Consider the following 22,335-nt stretch of genomic DNA (forward strand, 5'->3'; position numbering starts at 1 on the left):
AATGCTGCTAGTCTCGAACTGTCTGCAGCCAAACGTATTCGCTCAAGATGCTGGGGAAAGTGAAAGGAAGCATTATTGTCATTTACATGACCACTGGTATGGAGGTTGAAATCAATAAATTCGAATTAGGCTCACCCGCTTCTCTCCAGGACTGCTGTACATACTGCTCAGCATAAAAACATCCGCCAGCTACATGAGGCCAAAACGCCAGGTAAATATTCGAAGCGGATTCCGCGCCAGGAAAAGCGAAAGTTTGAACGCCCGCATCGACTTTCAGATGTGGCCCGTGGATCATCCAGCGATCGTCCTCTATAGACAGCACCCGAACGCCATGCGAAAGTTCTACTGGTACAACACCAGGACCCCGATCCTGGTGGGCAAAATGCGCCTGAAAAACTACATGCGCAACATGCACATGCTGCCCCGATACGTGCCCTCACCTGTCCAGTTCCACGAGGCCTATGCGAACTCGAAGAGGTCTATATCAGCACACATATCATCAATGCATACGTATAATCATGGTGGATTTCTTTCAGGAGCATCTTCAGGGACTTGAGCAAAGTCAATGGGTTCAAGAGCACATCCATGCCCACTGCTACTTCCACCGTGGACTTCGTTGCGGCCCCGCTCAACACGATTGAGTACAGTTCCCCTCCGGTAAAAGCACCTATTGGTTTCAGTGCAGCCCCTGTCAACGCCTTTGTGCCCCTCACGACGGGAACCCTTCCGGGCGCAGAACGCCTCATTGGCGCTCCGAGTCAGTGGAACCACTCCGAAACCCACGCGTCCAACGACGGCTGGAAGAAGTGCCGCGAAAACTGCCTCCAGATTCCGTTCCAGGAGTATGCCAAGGACCAATTCAGCTCGCAGAGCATGACCAGTGACCTGCCGGTGACCACGACAACAACTTTGCCCTACTTCAACTACGTTGCGCACACCTACTTCACCCTTGACGACGTGATTCTGCCCCACTCCGCATCGAAACTCGCCAAATCTCCAGCACAAGACCAGCAATTTCGCCCAAGTCATCAAGTACTCACAACGGAAAGGCCCCATGAGCTTTTCACCGAACGGTTTCAGCACACCACACCGCCTCCAACTACCACAACCACGACGACTGAATTCACTTTTCCGGGGAAAACCACTGCTTTGGACATGGAGTACAGATATAGCACCCGACCAAGCTGGTTTAGCCCCACTACCTCCAGCACAACAACAACCGAAGCTGTGGCTTCTGAGGATTCCCCGATATGGACAACTCCGCAACCCGTTCAGAACGTCTATTCCACGGCGAGTGTTACGACAGGATCCTATAAGCATAGACTTAAGTCCCTGAAAGCGACCAAAAACTTCTCTTCAAGCATTGAAACTAAACTGAAACTTTTGAAGCTTCATCTTAAAAACCTGGTTACAACTAGGGAAACGCCGAAGAACGTTCAGAATCTAACGACTCCAGCTGTTCTTGACAACAACACCACTTTGGAAACGACTACAACAACAACTACGCCCACAACGCCAAGAAGAAGAACAAACGTCAATAGAAAACTGAGAAAGCTGCGAGTTTTGGCATCGACCAAAAAGGTTCCGGTGCAGATTTCGAGAAATTCTACAGATTCCAGCAAAGCCATGGGAGAATTCAAAAAGAGTTTACCGAAAAGAATTTACCAACGGCGCAAGCACTTGAACTCCACTGCAATGCCAGAAGCCGCGAAAAACACAACAGCTGATACCGATATCGAATCGATTAAAAAACTTAAGCGCCGAACAACAGCAACACCCCGGAAATCGACTAAGGTCGATGACAATGTTATCGTTCGAAACGCAACGCAGGCGATAAGTCATACTCTGGCAAAATCTCGCGCCGATGGTTTATCAGAAGAAAAACACGCTTTGGTCACAGAATCGGCCATTATGACTATTTCCAGTGGTACTTTAAAAATGAGGCAGCCCCATATTAAGGCAAGGTCAAAGCCGCAAAGGTCCAGAAAAATCTCGCACCTGGAAAACGATAATTTCATACCGTCGCTGCCCATTGAGGTGTATTTTAAAAAAGTAAATCAGCAGTAAATTGATATAGTCTTCAAGTCATGCTTATACATTGTGTAAATGAACTGAGAAAACTAAAGTCTTAACCCATATTTATACTTACAGAGACATTTTAAGCACCAAATACATAATAATACATAAAATAAAGTGTTTACTTGCGGGAGAAATCCTTAAAATTTCCCTAATTTAAAACGTACTATAAAACGTACTATAGTTATATATAGTTGTTTTCAAATTTTAGACTGAGTTGGCAGGCCATTGAAAGTTTGGCGAAAATATTGCATCGGCCTTATCGTTCCATTCCTACAGTTCCTAAAGTGGCACAGCGACCGGCGCTGATAATATGTGTGCTAAGATGCAGCACTGTGCGTTTCTTATTATTGACCGGAAACAAAACGTGGGTTTGATTCGATAGCAGGGTTCTTTCATTTTACATCTTCGGTTGGAACAGTCACTGGACTTTGCAAGTAGGTTAGTACTTTCGCATTTTTGCGGATAAAAAAATTGCAAATTCGCCCGAGAGGCGGCGGACGACCCAAAGGGCACTTGCAGCCGGGCGAGTTGGTCGAAAACGGCTTGGAAGCCAGAAATAAAATCGGGTCCTCTCGGCACATTCAGTAATGTGCGAAAGAAAGTATTTACACTCACACAAACACACACAACCACACAAGTGCAAAAATGCTGTACACAACTTTCAAGTGCCGTGTCTCGATGACTTTGCCAAATTAAATGTTTGAACATTAAAGTGCCAAGTGCCTGGGTGTGCAATTTGGCATACGACATTTCGGATACAAACATTCGCCGACACATATAGACATACGTATGTATGCATTTTTTCGGCTTGCACACACACGCATTTACGTACATATGTGCGAATCCCGTCTGTGTCTGTATGTATGCATAGAACGCCGAGGTATATAATGTGCTTTCAACACCAGCTAGTGTCTTTGTGCCTAAGTGTGAATGCATTCAAATCGCAATCAATCGGCAGTTAACTAAAAAGATATAATAATTAATTCAATCACTTCTAATATATGGCAGATATGGCTGAGTTGGACGATCATTTCGAGACCGCGGATTCCGGCGCATCGGTGACGTATCCCATGCAATGTTCGGCATTGCGCAAAAACGGATTCGTCATGCTGAAGTCGCGGCCATGCAAGATTGTCGAGATGTCTACTTCAAAGACTGGAAAGCACGGACACGCCAAGGTTCACATGGTTGGCATTGATATTTTCTCCAACAAAAAGTGAGTATATTCGCATATTCCTTCCTATCTGGTGGCAGCAGCATTTGCTGAGAACACAAAGGAAGGTCTGCTGCGCCGCGACGCGCTGCTCTTGAATAAAATCAAAAGTGTGCGCAAGCAATCTTATCTTGGACCAAAGTTATCAATAAATTTATGGAGGAAAAGTAGAGTTCAACGCGGCGACGCCACCTCAAGCCAAATAAAGATCCTCTTATTTAACGCCTGCCTTGTCTATCGTCGTCTTTGCAGATATGAAGATATTTGCCCATCTACTCATAACATGGATGTGCCCAATGTCAAAAGGGAGGACCTACAGTTGATTTCTATTAGTGACGATAGCTTCCTTACATTGATGAACGAGTCCGGAGATCTGCGTGAAGACTTGAAGGTTCCTGACGGCGATTTGGGTGAACAATTGCGTTTCGATTTTGAGAATGGCAAGGACTTACTGGTGAGTTTGCTTCGACACCATATTATTTACCAGCGAATAATTAATTATTATTATTATACTTTTTCAGTGCACCGTTCTCAAGGCGTGCGGAGAAGAGTGCGTTATCGCAATTAAAACCAATACTGCTCTGGACAAATAGGCAAAATGTGTCGCTGTAAATTTCTGTTGCATTTACATCTGAAACAAATTTATTCAAAGATGCTGTTATAGGCTAGTTGGCTCTACATCTTAAATCTGGTTCTAACGATTGTAATTAATATAACAGAAACTCGAAGCATCATGATTGAATAACCAAGTAACAAGATACACGTTTGCCAATAAAATTTTTTACCTAAACGTCATCCGTAAAACTATGATTCTCCTGCTTTTCATTGGGTTTAAGCTCTTTATTTCAGCAAACTTTATTCTAATTCGCACAGCCAAATAGGAAAAGTATACAAAATGTTGGCCTGGACGGACGCTCGAATGTATGGCGTCACTTAGCATGGTGATGGTAAACGGCGGGAACCAGGTGGGGTGACGCTACCGGTTTTGAATGGGTTCAAGAAGAACTTGTATTATTGACAATGCTACTGAGCATTACTACACTTCATTTAAAAGTGTAGTGTATTCGCAATGAGATGAAGTACTCGGATACAGGGAATGGAGGCATATTGTTTGAGGCAGGTCGGAATTTCGAATATTGCCAATTTATGTATGTGCATACATATACGGTTCAAGTGCTGTTGTTAAATAAAATTGCAACATTAATGTACCGACTTTCGGAAAGGTCAAGTAAAAGTACAAAAACAATAAAAACAATTTTCATAAGTTGTAAGATAAGAATAATAATCGATAGTTTTTAAGCCAAATGCTAAGCAATCGATATACCAATTGTCTTGTAAATCGGTTTAGTAAATTGATAGGCAAAATTAAAATAAGTATTTCTTAAGCTAGAAGATATAAATTACTTCCATAATCACAAATAAATATTAGAGTTTTAAAAACTAAACTAACAAGAAGATAATAATATTTAAATCGACCGCTATAAAAGTAGTTTAAAAAAATATAAATTTTAATTTTAATTGTTCTCAAAATATATCAACTAGTATTTAACATTTTCAACAAAATACGTTTTCTTAAAGCTTAATTTTAAATTAAGAATAAATAAAAATAAATAAACTCAATACACTCGTTTCATTTCCGCGTTCCATTCAAGACACTTTTTATTCCGATAGCCCTGTGCGATACATCACTTGCAAACGGTCCTCCCGGAAATCGATAGCTTCTTCTTTCTTTTTCTGTGTGTCTTTTTTGCGGTAAAGTACATGAGCTGAAAATGTCTCAAATAAAATCGGCGAAAACTAACGTAATCTTTGCCTTACAGCGACTGTTCAAGCCAAGATACCGCTATGCCTCCCAAATTCGACCCAACGGAAGTTAAATTGGGTAAGTAAACGAGTGTTTTTGTGAGGAGTTGAGCTTCGAACAAACCGAAGTTTAAAATAGAGGATTGCCTAAAATAACAAATTTCTAAACCCAAATTACAGTGTACCTGCGTTGCGTGGGCGGAGAAGTCGGTGCCACATCCTCCCTGGCCCCCAAGATCGGTCCCCTCGGTCTGGTAAGCATGCAAATCGGTTTGTTTACTTGTGCAATTCGCGCTAACAAGAGTGTCTCTGTAGTCGCCCAAGAAAATCGGTGATGACATCGCCAAGGCCACCTCCGACTGGAAGGGTCTGAAGATTACCGTCTGTCTGACCATCCAGAACCGACAGGCCGCCATCTCCGTGGTTCCCTCCGCCGCCTCGCTGATCATCAAGGCTCTGAAGGAACCCCCACGTGACCGCAAGAAGCAGAAGAACAGTGAGTATTGCCGGCAATCCTAAACTGGACTCCAATTGCTTGCGCCGGTTTGTGGTGGAGCATGACCTCTGGTTCCACCGCGCACTGCCCACATGCACTGGATCTGTTCTGTGCCTGATCACCCAAATAACAGCAGATATTCATCATTTACAGTCAAGCACAGTGGAAACATTGGCTTCGAAGACATTCTGGCCATCGCCCGCGTGATGAGGCCCAGGTCCATGGCCCGTGAGCTGAAGGGAACCTGCAAGGAAGTTCTGGGAACCGCCCAGAGCGTTGGCTGCACCGTTGACGGAAAGCACCCTCATGATGTTATTGACGAACTGAACGAGGGCTCCATTGAAGTCCCCGCGGAATAAACAGTTTTTTAAACAGAATTAATAAATTGTACGCAGTCTGTAATAATTGACCCAATCGGACAGAATTTTACTTTCGATGTTAACTTTAAATGTTAAGAAATGTGCATACTGCATCTAATCCGCATCGCCATTGAGCAACGCAATAGCTGTTGAATTCCTATTAGTCACAAAAGTGCAGAACTCTTGCGTACATCAATACAGCAGCATTTTCATTTGTTTGTTAAACCAAACATATATTTGGAAGCTCTAGCTCTGCCCATGCACTTTCCAGTAAACAATTCGCGCACATGCCCGGCAAAAAGCACATGCTTGATAAGAAAGATTCGTTTTCGTTAGGGGAGGATGCGTTCGGTCACATTTTCGGAGGATGCTGACTTTAGCCCGTTTGCTGCTGTATGCCACCCCTTTCCCAATATACAAATAAAAATAGGGTATTTAATCCGCAAATTGTAGACGAATTTATTATTTCATATTCTCGAAAAGATCTTCAGCATTCCACAAAATTGCGGAGCTCCTGGAATCAACAGCTTACAGCTTCAACTTGGTACGCCTCCAGTGACGGCGCTTAGCGTTGTAACTGAAAGGAAAAGCGGAAAGTGGAAGTTAGAATTAGACTAAGAATGTTGCACCAAGGTTCTTCATGTTATCAATAAGATGAGAGAAAAACAAGGTAGTGACAGTGCACTCAACAATTAAACGCAATTGCGTTGGGATACTTTGCCCTTACAAAACCTTTGGCACTGAAATTCTAAACGTTTAAATGGAAAATCAACGCCGAACTCACCGAATAGTGTTGCCAGTACGTAGGCGAACCCATTGGGGAACGGATCTGTTCTGCTTCAGCTTCTTAGCCAGCTTCTGCTTTATTCTGAACGACTTGTGTGCAGCCTGGTGGAGAAAGAAGTAACGAACGTTTAGTATCTCGATTTATTCAAAACATTTGATCAAAAACACAAATAAAATAATTTCCCACCATTTCGTCCAATCTTTTCAACGAGCCACACCGGAAAGAAAGAACCAGACCGGAAAGGAATACGCGTTGGTGGTGGGTAAGTATCGATAAGTTTACGTCTCCACAATTAGATGCTATATGGGACGATGAAAAAGAACGAAAAATATTTGAGGATTACAAAAAATTATAATAAAATTTTTAAGACTTTGTTATAGCAAGGGTAGTACTTATAAAATTAGATAAATACTAAGTTAGTTTCTTCCAATTACTACTCGTTTCTTGAGTTAAATATTTTGCATGTTTCCGTAAGAACCGGTATCAGCTGTTAAGCGTAAATGAGCGAGGAAATCATATTATATTTTGCAAACAGAATTCAGCTATCTTGTATTATATATTTTCTTTATATACAATTTATATTACTTTGTATCCGTTTTATCCACATATTTTTTACATAAGTTGCAAACTTAACGTATAGTGCAAATACATCACCAAAATATAAACAATGAAAACATAAAGATCGGCATGATTAAATGTGAAAGTGTGAATGTAATTATCGTTAGTCTGTTTTAATTCGATCATGTTGTCTTCTAATTCGTAGCGAAAAATTATTTTTTTAAAATAAAGTTCCTTAATTATATAACTTTATAAAAATAATTTTCTTCGGCATTCCGATTAGAGCCCTATCGATAACGGTTTCAATTGTCGTGTGTATCTGCCCCTAACATTTTTGTTCTAAAACCATTATTTCATTTCCTCTATACATCGTTCCATTTTCCCATAAGTGTCAGTGTCATCATTTATCAATTATCATTTGATTATTATATTTTACAATATAATATGTGTTTAAGAAAAGTAAAAAACGCTTCCTACTGAGGACGAGGCACAAACAGAGCGCAGTTTTGTCACCGAACTTCCGTGCATTACGTGCGAATCGAAACGCAATGTCAACCCATACATAATATTTTGCTTTGTAAACGGTTTTTGAGTTGAAATACATACACACAGTGGTGTTAAATATAAACACGTACAGAAGACTCATTTGCATCTATATTGCACGCATCGAATAACACAAAAAGCTGATTTAACAATGCGCGAATTCAAAGTTGTTGTGCTCGGGTCGGGGGGAGTTGGTAAATCGGCCCTTACGGTGCAATTCGTCTCGGGATGCTTTATTGAAAAGTACGATCCCACCATCGAGGACTTCTACCGCAAGGAAATCGAGGTATGTACATGGTATGGTATGCATATGTACGCGATATCGGCCAGACATAATCAATTTACAAACGCAGCCACACGCACATACAGATCTACATAAATATTTATGTATGTACTAAGCGTAATCACGCACATACATACGAACGTCTGTAAGCACGGGCCCAGCACAGACAGCCGTACATATACGATTGTTCGTATGTATGAATGTATGCGCACATATGTAGATACATATAATGGGCGATTAATTGTACATACATATGTACATATGTGCGAACGACCACATATAGATTCATAAATTCACTGGCGTCTGTGCATCCAAATGTGCATATTTGAGCATAGGCGTGGGTGTTGCTGCAAGGATTAATGGCCAAGCCAGTTTTCAGCCCGAAAACATGATTCATAGGCGTCCGCATCCGCAGTCGGGGGGTTTATTAAATAGGGAGCGGACTGATAACGCTAAGCGACTCCGAAACCTGCATTTTCATTCCCTTGCAGTGCAATTCTCGTTTCGGCCGTTTCCAGCCAGCCAAACTAGTTCCCAAGCCATAATGTGCATTCTACGCAGAGCAGAGTGCCATTTGCATCGCAGCCTGCGCAAAAGTTCATAGTTTGTCATCGCTAGCAAGGCAACCCATTCGATGAGTGAATCAATCAGCTGGAACCGTATGTATCTCGCCATGCTGTTTATCTTTGAAAACTGCATTGTGCTGCCGAATTGAAAGCAAAATGCTTCACATTACTGCGACGTGAGTTCGCCTCTTGCCATAGAATGAATGAATGACACATGGGAGTGTACTCACTCGCAGCCACGAGTCCATCGGAGAGCTGATACTGCATGGATCTCGGGTGCGAGCCCGTTGCAGGCGCATAAGTGCCGCCTTCGGCAAATAAAATATGTCTAATGATGTCGAAAGACAAAGAGCAGGCGTTTCTTCCGCATTCGCACATGCCCGCCGTCGTGTGTACCACCCCATTTTGTGGGCAGCACTTGCACAACCCCTAATACCGCAGCTTTGTCTGAAGAGCAAATAACTATTTCAATTAATCCCTTCCGAGCCAAGAGAACGTACAACGTACGTTTGCCCACGTACATACGTGGATGGGGCCAGCTTCTGCGGGTTCAACGCCCCAAGACAATTTACTAATGCAATTTACCCTCTCTTGCAGGTGGACAGCTCGCCGTGCGTCTTGGAAATCTTGGACACCGCGGGCACAGAGCAATTCGCATCCATGAGAGATCTCTACATCAAAAACGGTCATGGTTTTATTGTAATGTATTCACTTACGAACCATCAAACATTTCAGGTATGAAAGCCACAAGTCCCTGTGCGTTTTTAGCATCGTGTTCGCCTTACTTTTTGAGCCGAACCTGCTCTTGAGTACTCCAACTAATGCCAACTAATGGTCTCGCTCTGCTCCACAGGATATTTCTAGTATGAAAAATGTGATCACTCGAGTGAAAGGAAGTCAGCCAGCACCCATCCTACTAGTCGCGAACAAATTCGATTTAGATTGCCAAAGAGAGGTATCCACCGCTGAAGGTAGGCATTAATATAACTCCCCAGACGAGACTGCTCCTACTCACACCTCTGTTTTCCTCGTTGCACAGGTAATGCCTTGGCACAACTGTGGGACTGTCCATTTATCGAGGCATCTGCTAAGGATCGGATAAACGTAAACGAAGTATTCGCCACCATCGTTCGAGAGATGAATTTGACGCAAGAGAATCGGCAAAAAAAAAATTACTGTTGTTGTACGCTTTTATAGAAATTTTGTAAAATTGTAAGATTATTATAGTTAAAAATAAAATTACTAATATTTAATAGATAACGAAAACTTGCCGGATTTTTATTTTCCATTGCCCCGAAACAAAGTTGTGCTGAAAAACCCAAGTCCAACTCTTATCATCTATGAAAGCTGTTGAAAGAATTCAAACGATGACTAGCTTGGCATCACGAAAATAAGTAATTCATGCTAAATTAGAAGAGGTTTGCAATTGTGACTCATGGATAAGCACTGATAAAGAGCGATGAGCACGGATGTCTGTGGCTCCACGTAAAGCTGAATCTGAATCTGCGAACTGTCCGCTGGGTCGGTCACAGATGGAACTCAATGAAGCTCATGAGCATTCGAGCATTCTGGTCCAAGCGCACGCTGCATTCGGGTTACTTCTTGGCTTGCACTTTACAAAAGTCGGGGTATTCGGGTTTCGGCATGAGTCATCGCTGCTGACCACACCTTCCATCCACCTGAACTCTCTCTCTTCGGCGTTCGAAAGTCATCTGAATCAGATTTCTTCTTTTCAACCGGTGCGTTCATATCGAAAGAAAAACCCAGAAACGAGCCGCCCAGTAATAATGATAAACACACAAATTCGTTATGTAAAGAAATACTATAAAATTTGAAAAATATTTAATTTAGAATAATACAAAATATAAAACTTTTAGGTCTAATACAGATGTATACATTGAATTAATTAATTTTATACCATTCCAAATCGTCAGGTTTGTGGGAAGACGGCGGATTTACAATGGCCTGTGCGTCATTGAACAAGTTACTGCAAAGATTATCCTCAATCTGAAAGCGAAAAGTGCGTAAGGTGAGGTGGTGGCGTGCAACTCGGTTAGCCAACGGGCAACTGCGAATGCTTACCTGGAGGGAAGACACTAAGTTATCTGGGCAGTCGAGCACGCTAAGCCCAGATTCTGCAAAGATACACGGTAAGGGGAGGCGTTAGGTTAGTAAAGGCGAGGCATGGAGCGATAAGGAGTGTGGAGTGTTCGGCCTCTATCTCAAGATCAGTACTATACTATATAGTGAAAGCAGAGATGCCATGGGAATTACGTGATCGGCCCCCCGCCCACTGCGCACTCAATGTTATCTAGCGATGTCGCTACGATATCTGTGTGTCTCGTTGTCTTACGCTAGTCGGGGTGGTGGAACGAGACTTACGCATTCTGGGATCATTCCATGAAGTCGTTCGATCAATGTGATTTATAAAGTAAAGATCTCCGGACTCGGTAACTGCCTGCTCCCAACCATCCGGCAGTGGACCCAAATTGTTAGCAATGGTCGATGTGGTAGTTTGTTTTGTAGTTTGCAAAACATCTATCGAACAAAAACAATGAATTACAAACCAAAGTAAATAAAAACAAATTAAAATATGTCTTCAACGTAATGCTGCAGTGCAAGCGGATGATAACTGAGGGGCACTGGCGCCCAGCATGCAGCACATATCAGAATCAATTGGAGTGTACTCAAAGCGAATCCAATCGAACTCCCACTTCCGAATGCCAAAATGATCAGACTCCAACCCAATCCCGAAAAGTGCATTGACGCGCTCAAAATGGACGGAATGGACTCCCTGAAATCGGTTGTGTATGCTGTTCATGCGTTAGTTGGAATGAGTTAGAGCCTATCTTATCCCTGCCTGGTCTCTAGCATTAATTAGTCCTCTGATGGGTGATTTAAGTGGGTTAACAATGAGACGCAGCCACAGGCAGTTAACGACTTGCTTATCTAAGGCATGAAATCTCAGATAGAACCTACCATTCTGCTTTATTCGCTCGGCCATCAAGATTTGCTGCTGCTGGCGATATTGGATTCTGGGATCCTCCCACTGCGTAGATTTTGTAGTATGACTGCAAGTAGAGAGAACACCATTGTTGAGATTGCTGTTTTGGCTATTAGTTGAGCTAGTAATGCTTGAGAGATAAACTTTAAAGTCAACCAACGAAGCCAAGAGATATCTGTGACTCACAAGAATATCATAGTTTTCATAAGTTCATAAAGAAGACACGTATTAAATAAAGCTTCCTGCACACTGTTCTTAAAGTCTGTCCACACTCACTTCAAGTAGTAGATCTGGCCATCGTTGGTCTTGGCTTGCTCCCATCCCGGCGGCAAGGCGCCCAGTTGGCGGTTCAACTGAATGGGGCTGATGACGTCGTAGGAGCGCTGCTTCTTGTGCACTGTCTGCATGGACATGGGAATGTCCTGCGACATGCAGGTGTTCATGGCGTCCAGATCGATGGCCGAGCTGGCCGGGGCGCCGCTGGGGAACTCTTGGGCACTGTTCTCTGGGAAAGTGGGCCCAGCGGGCTGCTGTTGGCTGCTCGGATTGGCATTCGGATTGTTGGCTGCTGCTGCGTCGCTCCGGGCGCGCACGTTGTAGTTCTGCTGCAGCGAGGCGGGGCTGCTGCGGGCTCGGGAGTGATGTATCGCCAGGCGGCTGTGCTGGGGAGACGGCTGGATCTGGAGCTGGGGGATGGCGGCGATGGGCGACTGGCCATCTGGCTGCTGGACGATGGACGCCTTGTTCCCGATGTTGATGCTCGACTGGGAGCCCGCGTCGTAGGTGGAGTCGGCGCTGTTGGCCCGCGAGTGCGAGGGCGCCGGGGGCGTGAAGAAGGAGTTGGGCAGCTTCCGCATGCGCAGGGGCAGCTGCAGAGGGCGCTTGGCGTCACCCGGATTCAGGACGCTGTCGAACAGCGCCTGCAGGTTGTCGTCCGTGTCCTGGTTGACCCGCACCACCAGGTTGTTGGACTTGATCGGCGACAACATGTCCTCGTCGTCGATCTCCTTCTCGATCAGGCTGTTTGTATTGCTGCTGGCTGACATCGTCGTTAACATATAAAAGGCACTTATTGTATACAAACGAAAACTACATAGAATTATCTTAGCGATTAGGCACGCGCACATATATGTTCTTCCATATACGTATCACTCCATCGCGCTGCGCGAAACTATAACATTAAGGTGTTAAAAACTAAACTTCGTTGCAATAAATAATAGTAATAATAATAATTACGGAACTGCCAACATAAAATAAATTTAGCCCAGTGTTGCCAGATGGCTATCCCCGTCCACTTGTCCATTCCGATACCAGCGTTCCTCATGTAATCGGCTTCGTGGCTGCACCTGCGGAATGCCAGGGGTATTCCGAAAACTGATTACGATTTTTGTCGATTTCTTTTAGCTATAGCTAAAGATATATTATTTATTTTGTAAATAATAAGGTACAAAACTCACACACTTGTGTTCCATAATATCAAACTATAAATTATTAGACTCACAATTATTATTTCTAACATTTATAACATTTTGTTTAGTAAAAATAAGTGCAGGCAAAGGTCTGTCAAAACGCATACCTAATAACAATATAAACTGAATTTACCTTGCTGTTTTAAGTAATAAGTGCAAGCAAAGGTCTGTCAAAAACACATACCCAATAACAATATAAAATAAATGTAAATGTGCCTTGTTGTTTTCAGTGCATGTTCGTTTAACCCTTTCAAAACGATTGACAATGGAACAACAAGCCGTTCCGTCTCCTGCCCGACCGGAATCGTCCCCTTTTCGTCTGTTCCCCGTAGAGATGAGCGCGGGCCAGGTCTGTGAGCACGAGACAGGTTTTAGACACAGTCAAGGTCCATCTCTAGCTCGGTCTACAGCAAAAAAGTATTTTAACATTGTATATATTGGCACGACATAATTCGGAGGCATTTTGCGCTTGACAATAACTAATGTCGCATGAAACAAATGTAAAATGATCGGCGTGCTATTCGACATATTATGGATCCCCATCGGGGGCTTCCTTTCATTTCTGATATTTATTTCCGCCATAAACAAATCAATCGGCGTCCGAAAAGCGTACGTGAACCTCCTCCTAAGGATATTCGAGGTAAATATTGCTTGCTTTCGGTCCTCAGATGAGTAAGCACCGATTTGAGGTGCTCCAATGCTGCGGTGGCTTTGCAAAAGGTGCTGTCTTACCAATAGTTAAGCTATTCCAAAGTCCATAAATATAGTCAGCTTTTGGAGTACGCCATACTACGTCTGCCCTACGCAATTACTGCTATGCAGGCGAGTTCGAAAAAGTTTTGCTTGCCGGGAAGTTGTAAGTAGATTCTCCAGCTATCCTCAAGGAATCTGAGGGTCAGGAGGAGTGTGCATGTGCACCCAAGTTGCCGCTTCCCAGCCACTTGTAAAGTGCCAGTCATTAACTCGTCCAATGATATGCTTGCGATACTCTTATCTGCAGATAATCCCCGATTCGACTCGTTAACAACTAATCACCTCTACTTTCAGTACGGTCGAGTTAGTATAGAGACAGCATCCAAAGAAAATCAACACATTCAAAACCCCAAGACTGACGACAAACAGGGAGTGCAACTAGTGGACGACGCCGATTCCAAAGAAGGCACCAATGGAGCCACATTGATTACAAGGGACGCGGTACTCCTGCCCCAGCCACAGGAGCCCGCTCCAGAGAAGCCAGTTTCCTCCACGAAGGTAAGGAGTCCTGCTTTAAAATGGGCAACTAATCCAAACACCATTTTCCACTTGCAGGATGAAATCAATTTCGATTTTGAGAAATGCCTGGACTACGTAAAGTCAGGCGTGGAGGCCATCATCGAGGACGATGTTACGTCGCGCTTCGAGGCGGAGGAGCTCAAGAGCTGGAACATGCTGACACGCACCAATAGGCACTACGAGTTCATCTCCTGGAAAATAACTTCCATCTGGGTGTTCGGCTTCTTCATCCGCTACGTCATCCTGATGCCCCTCCGGGTATTGGTCTGCTTCGTTGGTGTGAGTACATTCGGTTCATTTGGTGGCTTTTCCACAACTACCCGATCGTCCCGATTCCCATGCATGCGACAAATTACCCCAAAGGATTCGCTTGAGTAATGTCTTCCGCTTTAGACCAACATCATGCATGGGGATTGGGCTGTCGAGTAGTTATCTTACAGTGTGAAAGGAAGGTGACTCAACGGACAATAACTGGTTTTCACCCACTGGTGAAAAAGCGTTTTCCTCATCTGATTACATTTCAGCGAAGAGCTGGCTACTTAGTGATCTCTTTTGAGAAATAACTTTAGGCAAAGAATAGATTATCGGACGACCCGACCCCCAAAGGCGCGTTGTTATCTAAATTGCTTGCACTAACGTTCACTGGAAGTTAATACAGACACGTCGCAGTTCCGCGAACTTGTGATTAACAACGTTTTCGTTGATAATTTGTTAATTTACCCATAATTTACCACCATTTATTTGTGTTGTGCGCGTCTTTTAATTTACTTCTCTAATAAAAACTATTTAATTCCTAGGTTTTATTTGCAGTTTTATCAAACTCTATTGTGGCTTGTTTACCTTTTCGATTTGTACGGCTTTCTCTAGCGAGCTTGTCATTCAAAATAACGTTCCGCCTTATTTCAAGTTCTATGTCCTCCTTTATCAAGTTCCACAATAAGCAATATAAGCCCACAGTCTCTGGGTTCTGTGTAGCCAACCACACCTCTCCCTTGGATGTGGCTATATTATCGACCGATTGTACCTACTCTTTGGTGAGAAAGAAATTTTATCTTAAATTCGTCACACAAACTGGTTTCATTTAAGTTAAAATGCATGCATGTAACACCCGAAATCGCACATTTTGTAACCCGTTCTTGTACCTAAACATACTAAATCCTGGCGCTCTAACGTATCAGTTCGATCATTTTATCCCAGTAAGAGAAACTCGACTTTTGGGCTTCAGACCTTGGCTAGCAGCCCGGTAACCGCCGATAAATTGTCCAATGGCTTTATTGCTTTCCATTCGCCCAAACTTATCAAAGAGTTCCCATGTGTACGCCTTGGCAGATAGCCATTATCTCTGTGAACATGGAGTTTAGACCCGACGCATATTAACATACCTACAGGCATCGATAAGTTTCAACCGCCTTGCCGACATGAATTACTTCATACTAATCATACTACTTGATAAGTCGGAACTGTTCCGAGTTCGGGCAGAAAGTCGATTCGATAATGCATGCATGAATTTGACGGAGGTGACGTTTTCCATGTGGTCCTAAGTTTATGTTGCAGTACTGGCTTTTGTTTCGTCCCCGCCTAATGTCCTTTGTCCTTTGCACTGTACGAGTGGTTTGCTGATTCCAGCTTATTCGTTTGCCGTGCGAGTATCGCGAATCAGGTAAGATAAGCGCCGTGGGTATAGAATCCATTTGTTTATTACTCGGTTTATGGCCCCCACGGTGCCCTCTGTTACGTCTGACGATTAGTTTCAGCTGTTTTCGTGGTTTCCCCGGTGAATTTTGTTTGCGGAGTGTGAGCCTAGACCTAAAATCGCAATGATGACCTTTAGATTACGCCTAGGATACTATGTAGGAAATACCAGTGTAAACCCAACCAAGAAGACAAGTGGAGATGACTCCTGGTGTTTTTAAAAGCGAAGAACTTGAAGCTCTATGTAACTGAACTCCCTCACTGTTCCCATTCTCGTTTTGTGCAATCTTAGGTAGTGTGGTTAACAGTCTGCACGGCTGCAGTGGGATACTTGAAGGATGGGCCCTTCAAGCGGGATCTCGTGCACAAGGTGCTCGGCATGTGCTTCGGCGTTTTGTCCAGCGCGATATCGGCGGTTATCACCTACCACAATGAGGATAATCGCCCGTCATCCGGTATTTGTGTTGCCAATCACACCAGCCCCATTGATGTGCTGGTCCTGATGTGCGACTCGACGTACTCACTGGTAAGGCAACGTTTGGAACCTGAAGCTACTAACACCCTGCCCGTATGGAAATAATCACGATCTTTGGTTTTAACATCTTACTTTCTCAGTTTCCAGTAGTCAATAGAATCACACAAACATATTTTCAATTTCAAGTGGTAAACGTTTGAATGATTTTCGCATTTTCCCTATGTTATCAATTAGGAGTAGGGACTTGCTCTGAATGGATGATTCCTTTTTAGTTTCTGATACACAACAACAATTAAACTCAATTTAATAGTACTTAGAAATAAGAAAACACTGGTGTTAGAAGCCAATCTGGAAATGCTCCAAATAAACTAGGCTGAATTGGCACTTACCCAAAATTGCACGTGCAGGTACTAACCCGAATTTAAGCTTGTTGTGGTGATGGTTTTTGTTTTGCATGTTTAGTGTTCTTGCTTTTTGTGTTTTCGGTAGCTCCAAGCCTCTCTCCAAGCCAGATAATAAGTTTCGCCCGATCTTCCAGATTGGCCAACGCCATGGCGGCTTCTTGGGGGTGCTGCAACGAGCTCTGGCCCGCGCCTCTCCTCACATTTGGTTTGAGCGCGGCGAGGCCAAGGATCGCCATTTGGTGGCCGAGCGACTGAAGCAGCACGTGTCTGATCCGAACAACCCACCGATCCTCATCTTCCCGGAGGGAACTTGCATCAACAACACGTCGGTCATGCAGTTCAAGAAGGGCAGCTTCGAAGTTGGCGGCGTCATCTACCCGGTGGCCATTAAGTGAGTACTGGATATTTTTTCGCGGCGAAACCATTTCTCATCCACGGGGTCTCTTTCGGCTTGAAGGTACGATCCGAGGTTCGGCGACGCCTTCTGGAACAGCGCGAAGTACTCGATGATGCAGTATCTGTACATGATGATGACCTCGTGGGCCATCGTGTGCGATGTGTGGTACCTGCCGCCGATGTACAGGCAGGAGGGAGAGTCGGCGATCGACTTCGCGAACCGCGTGAAGAGCGTCATCGCGAAGCAGGGAGGCTTGATTGATCTGGTCTGGGACGGGCAGCTGAAGCGCATGAAGCCAAAGAAGGAGTGGAGGGAGATCCAGCAAGTCGAGTTTGCCAATCGGCTGAAGTCGGACTCCACCTAAATTACCATATTTCTACAGTGACTGTAACTGATATACATGATTTTGCATAATTTGTATTGCAGCGACTGTAATTTGTATAAATTACGATTAACAATTGGATGGTTAAATAAAAGATGAAGTCAAATGTACAATTATAATAATTATTTGTATATTAATTAATTTATCTACTTTGTAAAATAAACGATATCTGATAAGCTGATTATCACAACATCTGGACGCGCTCGCTGTAAATTCATTTCTTTGTCATGCAAAACGCCAGCCACACTCTGGCGAAGAATGGGCTTGAAGGTGAGGCCTCTTTGTTGGATGGAGCGAGACCAGGTCAGCAACCTATGGATGTGGATTTTCGGCCACCTGCATATCATACATAGCTAAGCGGAGCCGAATGAAGCCAACAAGATGGTTAATAACTAGATTACATATGCATAATTATGCGCCGTGCGGCTAATAATAAATCCGAGTGACTGACTCAGCGCTGCGCCACACGTCTATTTTGCACTAATTGTCCACCCATACAGGTAATTAAGACATACGTACTTCCGTGTTCCGAGTTGGAGGCGATCGGTCGATCGAGTGGTTAATTCCCGACATTCTGGCGAACTAACCCTGAACTGTCGCCAAAAATAATGGTGGTATCGGATCGGCACGCGGATAAACAATGCTGGCGAAGCAAGCCATATTGTCGGATTTGCCGAGTCAATGGGCCTGGCCTTCATAAATTGTTAGGCTCATTGCCAATCGCAAGTGAGCGATTTACAATTAACAAATACCCAGAGCCCCTCTATTTATAGATATGTTTATACATGGGCATCGCAGCCGCCGATGAAAAGATGCTTCACTCCATCCACATCCATATCCATATCCATGTGCATATTCGTTTGGACCCCAAATGAAACACTTGTGGCGGCTGGCCACTCGATCCACTCTCCAAAAACGCTCTTTCGAAAACTGGAACCTATTTTCGAACACTTTTTATGGCATGTAAATCCGATTCCGATTTCGATTACGATTCCAATTCCAATTCCGATCGAGATCTGATCGAGCGATCAATGCGTAATGGGTTTATTTATGGATCTGGGTTGAGCAGTTATGAGCTATTTTCGGATTTCTAAGACTAAAATAAGGCCATGAATGTACTTTGATACACATCGCATGGGTGTGCATATATTTTTAGACTACAAACATACATATTTACATCTGCGCGGATTTCGGTGTGCGTGTCGAAAGCTAATAAATTAATTGTTGCGTAAAATCAGATTACATATGGGTTAGTTGGTTGGTTGGTCGGATGGTTGGTTGGTTATATACGGGTAGAACCTTCGTGAGAAAGAGCCCATTATATATTTCGATTTTTCCCAAAATCTTGCATGCCTCGCACTTGAGAGTGCAGTAGAACCAAACAAAGTACTCGAAGACGAGGCGAATACCCTGCCCCGTTGGGGCGATATAGTAATCCGGGTTACTCTAACTGGGCTGTTACCAGCCCAGGAATGAGACATCGGCGTGGATATAGCCGAGAGTACACATACACAGAGCCGTGGGCATTGCATGATAAATAAATGATATATTCAGAAAGTGCTGTTTTTATTACGCAAACTGTATTTTCTTAGTTGTGCCGTGTGCATCCACAAATATAGACTACCTGTGTACAGAATCTTTCCAGTCTAGTCCGCGGCATTTCCGACGAATAGGAACTACTTCACAGAGTACCTCCGAGGTATATATCCTTAGGATTATATATATATGCATATATATGCGCGTATATAATCAAACGCGCCGATCCGCTGCAGTTTGCCATAATCACAGTTTCTTGCCCCGCAGACACACACACGCACTCAGATCAAAATGCCTTTCGTTCCCGTTGAAACCCCCAAGTGCCCCGCGTGCGGCAAGTCGGTCTACGCTGCCGAGGAGCGCGTTGCCGGAGGCTACAAATTCCACAAGACCTGCTTCAAGTGCAGTAAGTATAAGCGTCCTGCGAGCCAGATCCTCTGGACTTGGTCCTTCGAGCCGGATAGCTAACGAAAACCCCACCTCGCCACCCTCCCCTTTCAGGCATGTGCAACAAGGCCCTGGACTCGACCAACTGCACGGAGCACGAGAAGGAGCTTTTCTGCAAAAACTGCCATGGTCGCAAATACGGTCCCAAGGGATACGGTTTCGGTGGTGGTGCCGGCTGCCTGTCCACGGACACTGGCGCCCACTTAAACAGAGAGTAAGGACTAACTAAGAAATATGTTTTGTATGAAAATTGTGTAAAATTCCTTGAATTAAATGTGTAGTTTTGCTTTCTATTAGAACCTGTATGTTTTCAATGTTTTCCACACCCAAAAAAGTCCCCGAAAATCAGACACCCCCCCACTGTTAACTTTCTGGGCAGAAACCGCCAGGGATATCCAGTTTCTGATTCCCTGGAAAATTCCACTAACGATAACCGATTGTTAATGTTAAACAAACACATTGTGGTCTTTGGTGAAACGATTCTTGTATCTTTGTTTACAACGTCCACGGACTGCAAATTGATAAAATAAATGTACAATAAAACAAAGTAGTTGTAAGCTTATTCACGTGTTATTTATAGGTTTCTATTCGCATCTCCCTCGCTGCTGTCTGTGTGGATTTCGTGTATTCCCCCAATCCGTTTTTTGTTCGGGCACAACGGCCGACCTTTCCGACTTCTGTTCCTCGTCTTCTGTGTGACTAAGATGACCCCCTCGCCCCATTGAATGTCCACCTAGAGCGCCGTAATTGAGGGAGGCATTTGAATCTTTCTAGATTCGTTCCGCCCAAGATCCCCCCGAAAGCACCCGACGGGCTGGGCTGCCCCCGGTGTGGAATATATGTGTATGCCGCCGAGCAGATGCTGGCCAGAGGAAAGGTGAACTATTGAAACGATCTCGCACCGGTTCGGCCTTTGTCTTAGGTGGTGTTCTTTATCGCAGGGTTACCATCGAAGGTGCTTCAAGTGCGTGCAATGCAACAAGACTCTAGACTCAACTCTTCACTGTGATGGTCCGGACAAGGACATTTACTGTAGAGGTACATTTCCAACCCCTAGAGTTTAGAGAATTAGGATCTCTAAAGGCATTCGCTTTTCAGGATGTTATGCTCAGAAGTTTGGGGCCAGGGGTTACGGACACATCGGCATTTCGTCCTTGGGGTTGATGTCCGACATCAAGGATTGCGAGTGGCAAAGGTGAGATCAGTGGTAACACCAATTGTGGCGAGGCTATTAAGTTGGTCCTTGCAGCGACATGGCTCCCAAAGCCTCCATCATAAATGTGGAGCAAATCCAGGCGCCAATCGGGGAAGGATGTCCACGTTGTGGCGGCGTAGTCTTCGCCGCGGAACAAGTTCTCTCCAAGGGAAGGAGCTGGCACCGGAAGTGCTTCAAGTGTCGGGACTGCACCAAGACTCTGGACTCCATTATCGCGTGCGATGGTCCGGACAATGAGGTCTACTGCAAGACTTGCTACGGCAAGAAGTGGGGACCCCATGGTTACGGATTCGCCTGTGGATCCAGTTTCCTGCAAACCGACGGCATCACGTGAGTGGTTTCCACTCCAAGGTTATTCTAGAATCTGGATAAAACAATCCTTCAAACATATTCTTCAAAATCCAATCCATAACTTGACTGAAAGAGATTTCTTACAGTGAGGAGAACTTGGCATCTGAGCGACCCTTTGTGGCCCCGGACACCACTTCCATCATGGCTCCGGACGGCGAGGGATGTCCCCGATGTGGTGGAGCGGTCTTTGCGGCCGAGCTGCAGCTGTCCAAGGGGAAGATGTACCACAGGAAGTGCTTCAACTGCGCCAGGTGCACCCGACCCTTGGACTCGGTGCTCGCCTGTGACGGCCCGGATGAGAATATCTACTGCAAGCTCTGCTACGCGAAGCTCTTTGGCCCCAAGGGCGTCGGGTACGGACACACGCCCACCCTGGTGTCCACCAACTACGAGTACACGCCCAGCTGGTAAGCCCGCTGTCCAGTTCAAACAGAGTTCGTCTGGATCCAAGAGTCTCTTCTTCCAGTTGGGGAACCATCGATCGCAACGGACAAAAGTCGGAGAACGGGTGTCCGCGATGCGGATTCATGGTCTTCGCCGCGGAACAGGTGAAGAGCGCGAAGAACGTGTGGCACAAGCTCTGCTTCTACTGCATGGAGTGCCGCAAGTACCTGGACTCGACCAACCTGAACGACGGACCCGATGGCGGCATCTATTGCCGATCGTGCTACGGCAAGTTCTACGGGCCGAAGGGCGTGGGCTACGGAATCGGAGCTGGCACACTGACAATGGCTTAACAACTCGACCAAAAAAGCGCGCTCAAGAACTAATCCCACCAGTATGCAATTTGCTCCAAGATTCGTGCTGCGGATTTCAGTCCTTGGGCGCCCACATTTTTGAGGCTGACGAATAGGTGTAGTATTGCAATTCCACAAAAGTGTACTTTTAGCTCCAAGACAACGACATTTAGTAATGAAAGTATAGAAGGCGAGTGAGCTGGCGGTGGTTAGTATAGAAATTGTATAAGTATCGAGCATAAGTACCGAAAAATGCATTCTGACCT

General features: G+C 44.6%; 8 protein-coding genes across 12 annotated transcripts; 6 read left to right on the forward strand and 2 right to left on the reverse strand.

Annotated features, from left to right (window-relative positions):
• The first annotated feature begins 3 nt into the window (after window positions 1-3).
• On the forward strand, window positions 4-2,188 carry LOC117135448 (cell wall protein DAN4). 2 transcript variants are annotated; one of them, XM_033295628.1, is made up of 4 exons: window positions 4-96; window positions 150-211; window positions 278-477; window positions 537-2,188. In XM_033295628.1, the coding sequence occupies exons 1-4, from the start codon at window positions 48-50 to the stop codon at window positions 2,065-2,067; spliced, it is 1,842 nt and encodes a 613-aa protein (XP_033151519.1). In that variant the 5' UTR covers window positions 4-47; the 3' UTR covers window positions 2,068-2,188. The 2 variants fall into 2 exon arrangements, with proteins under 2 accessions (XP_033151519.1, XP_033151518.1); XM_033295627.1 differs by having other exon boundaries at window positions 150-477.
• Window positions 2,189-2,411: 223 nt separating this feature from the next.
• LOC117135451 (eukaryotic translation initiation factor 5A) lies at window positions 2,412-4,102 on the forward strand. The gene is made up of 4 exons (XM_033295635.1): window positions 2,412-2,517; window positions 3,088-3,295; window positions 3,545-3,746; window positions 3,814-4,102. Exons 2-4 carry the CDS (start codon window positions 3,090-3,092, stop codon window positions 3,883-3,885), a joined length of 480 nt encoding a protein of 159 aa, XP_033151526.1. The 5' UTR covers window positions 2,412-2,517; window positions 3,088-3,089; the 3' UTR covers window positions 3,886-4,102.
• An 874-nt stretch (window positions 4,103-4,976) lies between these two features.
• On the forward strand, window positions 4,977-6,005 carry LOC117138456 (60S ribosomal protein L12). The gene is made up of 5 exons (XM_033300583.1): window positions 4,977-5,044; window positions 5,113-5,174; window positions 5,276-5,349; window positions 5,411-5,591; window positions 5,745-6,005. Exons 2-5 carry the CDS (start codon window positions 5,138-5,140, stop codon window positions 5,948-5,950), a joined length of 498 nt encoding a protein of 165 aa, XP_033156474.1. The 5' UTR covers window positions 4,977-5,044; window positions 5,113-5,137; the 3' UTR covers window positions 5,951-6,005.
• Window positions 6,006-6,384: 379 nt separating this feature from the next.
• Window positions 6,385-7,026, reverse strand: LOC117138457 (60S ribosomal protein L39). Its single transcript, XM_033300584.1, has 3 exons — window positions 6,924-7,026; window positions 6,735-6,838; window positions 6,385-6,527 (listed from the first exon to the last, which is right to left on the reverse strand). Exons 1-3 carry the CDS (start codon window positions 6,924-6,926, stop codon window positions 6,479-6,481), a joined length of 156 nt encoding a protein of 51 aa, XP_033156475.1. The 5' UTR covers window positions 6,927-7,026; the 3' UTR covers window positions 6,385-6,478.
• A 627-nt stretch (window positions 7,027-7,653) lies between these two features.
• On the forward strand, window positions 7,654-9,953 carry LOC117138455 (ras-related protein Rap-2c). Its single transcript, XM_033300582.1, has 4 exons — window positions 7,654-8,124; window positions 9,285-9,422; window positions 9,541-9,658; window positions 9,727-9,953. The coding sequence occupies exons 1-4, from the start codon at window positions 7,990-7,992 to the stop codon at window positions 9,882-9,884; spliced, it is 549 nt and encodes a 182-aa protein (XP_033156473.1). The 5' UTR covers window positions 7,654-7,989; the 3' UTR covers window positions 9,885-9,953.
• A 537-nt stretch (window positions 9,954-10,490) lies between these two features.
• LOC117138454 (transcriptional coactivator yorkie) lies at window positions 10,491-12,959 on the reverse strand. 2 transcript variants are annotated; one of them, XM_033300580.1, is made up of 5 exons: window positions 11,968-12,957; window positions 11,667-11,758; window positions 11,070-11,225; window positions 10,770-10,822; window positions 10,491-10,694 (listed from the first exon to the last, which is right to left on the reverse strand). In XM_033300580.1, the coding sequence occupies exons 1-5, from the start codon at window positions 12,816-12,818 to the stop codon at window positions 10,590-10,592; spliced, it is 1,257 nt and encodes a 418-aa protein (XP_033156471.1). In that variant the 5' UTR covers window positions 12,819-12,957; the 3' UTR covers window positions 10,491-10,589. The 2 variants fall into 2 exon arrangements, with proteins under 2 accessions (XP_033156471.1, XP_033156472.1); XM_033300581.1 differs by lacking the exon at window positions 11,070-11,225 and having other exon boundaries at window positions 11,968-12,959.
• A 565-nt stretch (window positions 12,960-13,524) lies between these two features.
• On the forward strand, window positions 13,525-17,901 carry LOC117138453 (glycerol-3-phosphate acyltransferase 3). 3 transcript variants are annotated; one of them, XM_033300579.1, is made up of 7 exons: window positions 13,525-13,800; window positions 14,208-14,411; window positions 14,469-14,711; window positions 15,230-15,466; window positions 16,417-16,650; window positions 17,138-17,394; window positions 17,461-17,901. In XM_033300579.1, exons 1-7 carry the CDS (start codon window positions 13,666-13,668, stop codon window positions 17,762-17,764), a joined length of 1,614 nt encoding a protein of 537 aa, XP_033156470.1. In that variant the 5' UTR covers window positions 13,525-13,665; the 3' UTR covers window positions 17,765-17,901. The 3 variants fall into 3 exon arrangements, with proteins under 3 accessions (XP_033156470.1, XP_033156467.1, XP_033156469.1); XM_033300576.1 differs by lacking the exon at window positions 16,417-16,650 and having other exon boundaries at window positions 13,526-13,800; XM_033300578.1 differs by lacking the exon at window positions 15,230-15,466 and having other exon boundaries at window positions 13,529-13,800.
• A 1,470-nt stretch (window positions 17,902-19,371) lies between these two features.
• On the forward strand, window positions 19,372-22,084 carry LOC117136183 (muscle LIM protein Mlp84B). The gene is made up of 9 exons (XM_033296928.1): window positions 19,372-19,481; window positions 19,586-19,724; window positions 19,820-19,979; window positions 20,540-20,642; window positions 20,707-20,803; window positions 20,864-20,960; window positions 21,015-21,311; window positions 21,419-21,739; window positions 21,799-22,084. The coding sequence occupies exons 2-9, from the start codon at window positions 19,610-19,612 to the stop codon at window positions 22,067-22,069; spliced, it is 1,461 nt and encodes a 486-aa protein (XP_033152819.1). The 5' UTR covers window positions 19,372-19,481; window positions 19,586-19,609; the 3' UTR covers window positions 22,070-22,084.
• Window positions 22,085-22,335: the final 251 nt, after the last annotated feature.

The sequence above is a fragment of the Drosophila mauritiana genome, chromosome 2R (genome assembly GCF_004382145.1).
Source record: "Drosophila mauritiana strain mau12 chromosome 2R, ASM438214v1, whole genome shotgun sequence".
Lineage (NCBI taxonomy): Eukaryota > Metazoa > Arthropoda > Insecta > Diptera > Drosophilidae > Drosophila > Drosophila mauritiana.

Excerpts from the sequence above, each read along its gene's own strand:
- LOC117138457 (XM_033300584.1), bottom strand. Across the intron at positions 6,528-6,734 it reads CGTACTGGCAACACTATTCG|TTACAACGCTAAGCGCCGTC; the intron begins GTGAGTTCGGCG and ends TTTTCCTTTCAG.
- LOC117138456 (XM_033300583.1), top strand. The coding sequence starts at position 5,138 with ATGCCTCCCAAATTCGACCCAACGGAAGTTAAATTGG. Across the intron at positions 5,175-5,275 it reads CCCAACGGAAGTTAAATTGG|TGTACCTGCGTTGCGTGGGC; the intron begins GTAAGTAAACGA and ends CCCAAATTACAG. Across the intron at positions 5,592-5,744 it reads CCGCAAGAAGCAGAAGAACA|TCAAGCACAGTGGAAACATT; the intron begins GTGAGTATTGCC and ends CATCATTTACAG.
- LOC117138454 (XM_033300580.1), bottom strand. The coding sequence starts at position 12,818 with ATGTGCGCGTGCCTAATCGCTAAGATAATTCTATGTAGTTTTCGTTTG. Across the intron at positions 11,759-11,967 it reads GGCCAGATCTACTACTTGAA|TCATACTACAAAATCTACGC; the intron begins GTGAGTGTGGAC and ends CTCTACTTGCAG. Across the intron at positions 11,226-11,666 it reads CGAGCGAATAAAGCAGAATG|ATGTTTTGCAAACTACAAAA; the intron begins GTAGGTTCTATC and ends TTTGTTCGATAG.
- LOC117138453 (XM_033300579.1), top strand. The coding sequence starts at position 13,666 with ATGATCGGCGTGCTATTCGACATATTATGGATCCCCATCGGGGGCTTC. Across the intron at positions 16,651-17,137 it reads GCGACTCGACGTACTCACTG|ATTGGCCAACGCCATGGCGG; the intron begins GTAAGGCAACGT and ends CCGATCTTCCAG. Across the intron at positions 17,395-17,460 it reads ATCTACCCGGTGGCCATTAA|GTACGATCCGAGGTTCGGCG; the intron begins GTGAGTACTGGA and ends TTCGGCTTGAAG.
- LOC117138455 (XM_033300582.1), top strand. The coding sequence starts at position 7,990 with ATGCGCGAATTCAAAGTTGTTGTGCTCGGGTCGGGGGGAGTTGGTAAA. Across the intron at positions 8,125-9,284 it reads TCTACCGCAAGGAAATCGAG|GTGGACAGCTCGCCGTGCGT; the intron begins GTATGTACATGG and ends CCTCTCTTGCAG. Across the intron at positions 9,659-9,726 it reads AGAGGTATCCACCGCTGAAG|GTAATGCCTTGGCACAACTG; the intron begins GTAGGCATTAAT and ends CTCGTTGCACAG.
- LOC117135448 (XM_033295627.1), top strand. The coding sequence starts at position 48 with ATGCTGGGGAAAGTGAAAGGAAGCATTATTGTCATTTACATGACCACT. Across the intron at positions 97-149 it reads TGTCATTTACATGACCACTG|GACTGCTGTACATACTGCTC; the intron begins GTATGGAGGTTG and ends GCTTCTCTCCAG. Across the intron at positions 478-536 it reads GCCTATGCGAACTCGAAGAG|GAGCATCTTCAGGGACTTGA; the intron begins GTCTATATCAGC and ends GATTTCTTTCAG.
- LOC117135451 (XM_033295635.1), top strand. The coding sequence starts at position 3,090 with ATGGCTGAGTTGGACGATCATTTCGAGACCGCGGATTCCGGCGCATCG. Across the intron at positions 3,296-3,544 it reads GATATTTTCTCCAACAAAAA|ATATGAAGATATTTGCCCAT; the intron begins GTGAGTATATTC and ends TCGTCTTTGCAG. Across the intron at positions 3,747-3,813 it reads AGAATGGCAAGGACTTACTG|TGCACCGTTCTCAAGGCGTG; the intron begins GTGAGTTTGCTT and ends ATACTTTTTCAG.
- LOC117136183 (XM_033296928.1), top strand. The coding sequence starts at position 19,610 with ATGCCTTTCGTTCCCGTTGAAACCCCCAAGTGCCCCGCGTGCGGCAAG. Across the intron at positions 19,725-19,819 it reads CAAGACCTGCTTCAAGTGCA|GCATGTGCAACAAGGCCCTG; the intron begins GTAAGTATAAGC and ends CTCCCCTTTCAG. Across the intron at positions 21,740-21,798 it reads TACGAGTACACGCCCAGCTG|TTGGGGAACCATCGATCGCA; the intron begins GTAAGCCCGCTG and ends CTCTTCTTCCAG.